General features: G+C 36.6%; 1 protein-coding gene across 1 annotated transcript in view; it reads left to right on the forward strand.

Annotated features, from left to right (window-relative positions):
* LRCH1 (leucine rich repeats and calponin homology domain containing 1) overlaps positions 1-2,118 on the forward strand; it is a 226,324-nt gene extending 224,206 nt beyond the window's left edge. The window contains exon 19 of the mRNA XM_044668222.1: positions 1,494-2,118. Within this exon, the coding sequence (XP_044524157.1) occupies positions 1,494-1,604 (111 nt within the window). The 3' untranslated portion in view covers positions 1,605-2,118. The remainder of the gene's footprint in view (positions 1-1,493) is intronic.
* The last annotated feature ends 224 nt before the right edge of the window (positions 2,119-2,342 follow it).

A 2,342-nucleotide genomic window follows, 5' to 3' on the forward strand; every position in this document is an offset into this window, starting at 1 on the left:
AGGGAGGGAGAGAGAGAGAGAGAGAGAGAGAGAGAGAGAGAGAGAGAGAGAGAGAGAGAGAGAGAGAGAGAGAGAGAGAGAGAGAGAGAGAGAGCGCACACTAATAGGTTATCCTTTTGGGATGCCATTGACCGGCTATTTCAGAATAGGTTGTATAGCGTCTGAAATACATCTGTTAGTATGAATTTTTTTAAAAAGTTTGTTCCTAAGATTCATATTGTTTTACGACTGGCAGGTATAATTCTGTGAAGAGGGGAATTAAAGAAAACTGAGTTAATATCCCATAAAGCTGGAGAATGTAGATGTGATTACAAGGTAAAAAATACCTTCTTAGTATTAAACAGAAGTTTCTTTAAAGGATAGAGAACCCTTTGTCTATGGCAATTTAAGATATGGAGACAGAAGGATTGACCAGATACTCTTATTTCAATCCCTGTAATTCTGATTTGCTAAAAGAAGATTGAATTGTTATAGATGGACCATTGCACACTGTAAGGTTTCTTGTGAACTCTGCTGTCATTATGCATGGGCAAATTCAAAATAAAGAATTAATTTCTAAGACTTAGACTTTTCTAATACTGGAATGAGTGGCCTTGTAAGGTCAGAGTTTTAGGTCTAGGATTTAGAGCCGGAAAAGACCTTTTAGATCATCTGTCTAATCCAACTACCATATTTTGTAGATAAGAAAACTAAGAATAAGTTGCCCACTAATTCTGTCACCAGATGGAAAGTCAGAAGACTGAAGGCCAGATTGTAAAGGGGATTTATATTTTAGCTATGATTAGACCAGATGACCTCTGGGTTCTTTTCTAACTCTTTTAGCTGCTAAAGAAAACCAGAATGCCTTTTAAAGAAACCAATAAGCCATACAGTACAGCCTTAGAAAAGCTATGGGAATTTTTTAGGGAACGAAGGTGTCGGGGAATTTTGGAGACTTGAGTTAGAATTATATGTTTAGAAATAGCCTTGCGAGTAAGGAAATGAAATAGGTGCTTCAATGACAGCTCCCCAAGTTTTCCCAAGATATCTGCCTGCTCTCAGGAGGTCACAGTCAGTGCTGTAAATGAAAACAGCACATCATTCATCTTAGCCAAATTACTTGGGTTGCTTGGACCAGGTAAGTGGCTGATTGCAAAGCTTTTCTCTGATAAAGTACGTTCACCTTCTCAATATTTGTAGCATCTGGCAGATCGTGTCCAGTTCAACCTTTTCAAATAAACATTTTCTAAGTTTTCAGACATATTATGTCATCCTAAGTAAATCCAATTAAGAAACTTTACAGAAATGCCATCAAAACTGAGAATAGTATTTTGGGGAAATGAATAATAAATGTTCTAGAAAATGGGAAAGGGCATATTTCCAGGGTTACATAAATATGATTGTTCTAATTTTTTGAGTAGTGAAGCTTAACTTTTTATATACCATAAGACATGAATAGTGGGATCAGGTCACCAAATGATTTATTTCTTTTTCTTTTTTCCCCCATTTTTTAGGAAAAACTTTGTCTACCGCATCACATCCTTGAGGAAAAAGGCCTCGTCAAAGTGAGCATTACAGTTCAAGCATTACTAGATGTCACTATAACAAAGGCATTATTCACATGAAACCACCATCTCTCCTGTAAATCACCCCAACTTCTCTACCAGAGGTCAAGAACTTTGCTCCTGAATTCAGTTACTCCCTTCCCACAGCACTCCTCCAAATTGTCAGTCCAGAAGCACATTGAAAATACTTCCACTGGGAGGGAGAGATTCTTCCTTTCCGACCTGAAATCTAGCCAAGAGACTAGCCAAGAATGTTGCCACCAAGAACCAGCAACTATTGAGAAATGAGCACTTCCAATGTACGGAGCTTTCTCCCTCCCTTCTATTCATATTCACCCGCTGCCTTTACCAAAGCACCAAGGACAGCTGTTTTTGCAGCCAAATGCATTCATTTTATTAGTACCAAACTCATACATTTTGGGGGGAGGGGAGTTAGGGGTTTTCACCATCAGATTTTTTCAGGATGTTGCTTCAGACCCATTGCCTTTTAAAAACTATTTAGAACATACAAAATATTTATATAAATATTATTTATTAGTAAGTTGTTATTCATCCTTTGGATGCAAAATGTAAATTAGGAAACTGTATTTTATTACTGCTTTTTTGTGGTTAAACACTTTATTTTAATATTATAAATATTTAGTTATTTTCTATCCTATTTGGTGTGCAGTAGGTCTAGGCTTTAGTAATCATGTTTTCTAGTGTATTTGGTTTTTTAAAAAATCAACAAGAATAGGTGCTTCAATGACAGCTGTTTTCTTGGGGAGGCATTGTTCATATTTTGGTTTGTGGAACATC

The sequence above is a fragment of the Gracilinanus agilis genome, chromosome 3 (assembly GCF_016433145.1).
Source record: "Gracilinanus agilis isolate LMUSP501 chromosome 3, AgileGrace, whole genome shotgun sequence".
Taxonomy (NCBI): domain Eukaryota; kingdom Metazoa; phylum Chordata; class Mammalia; order Didelphimorphia; family Didelphidae; genus Gracilinanus; species Gracilinanus agilis.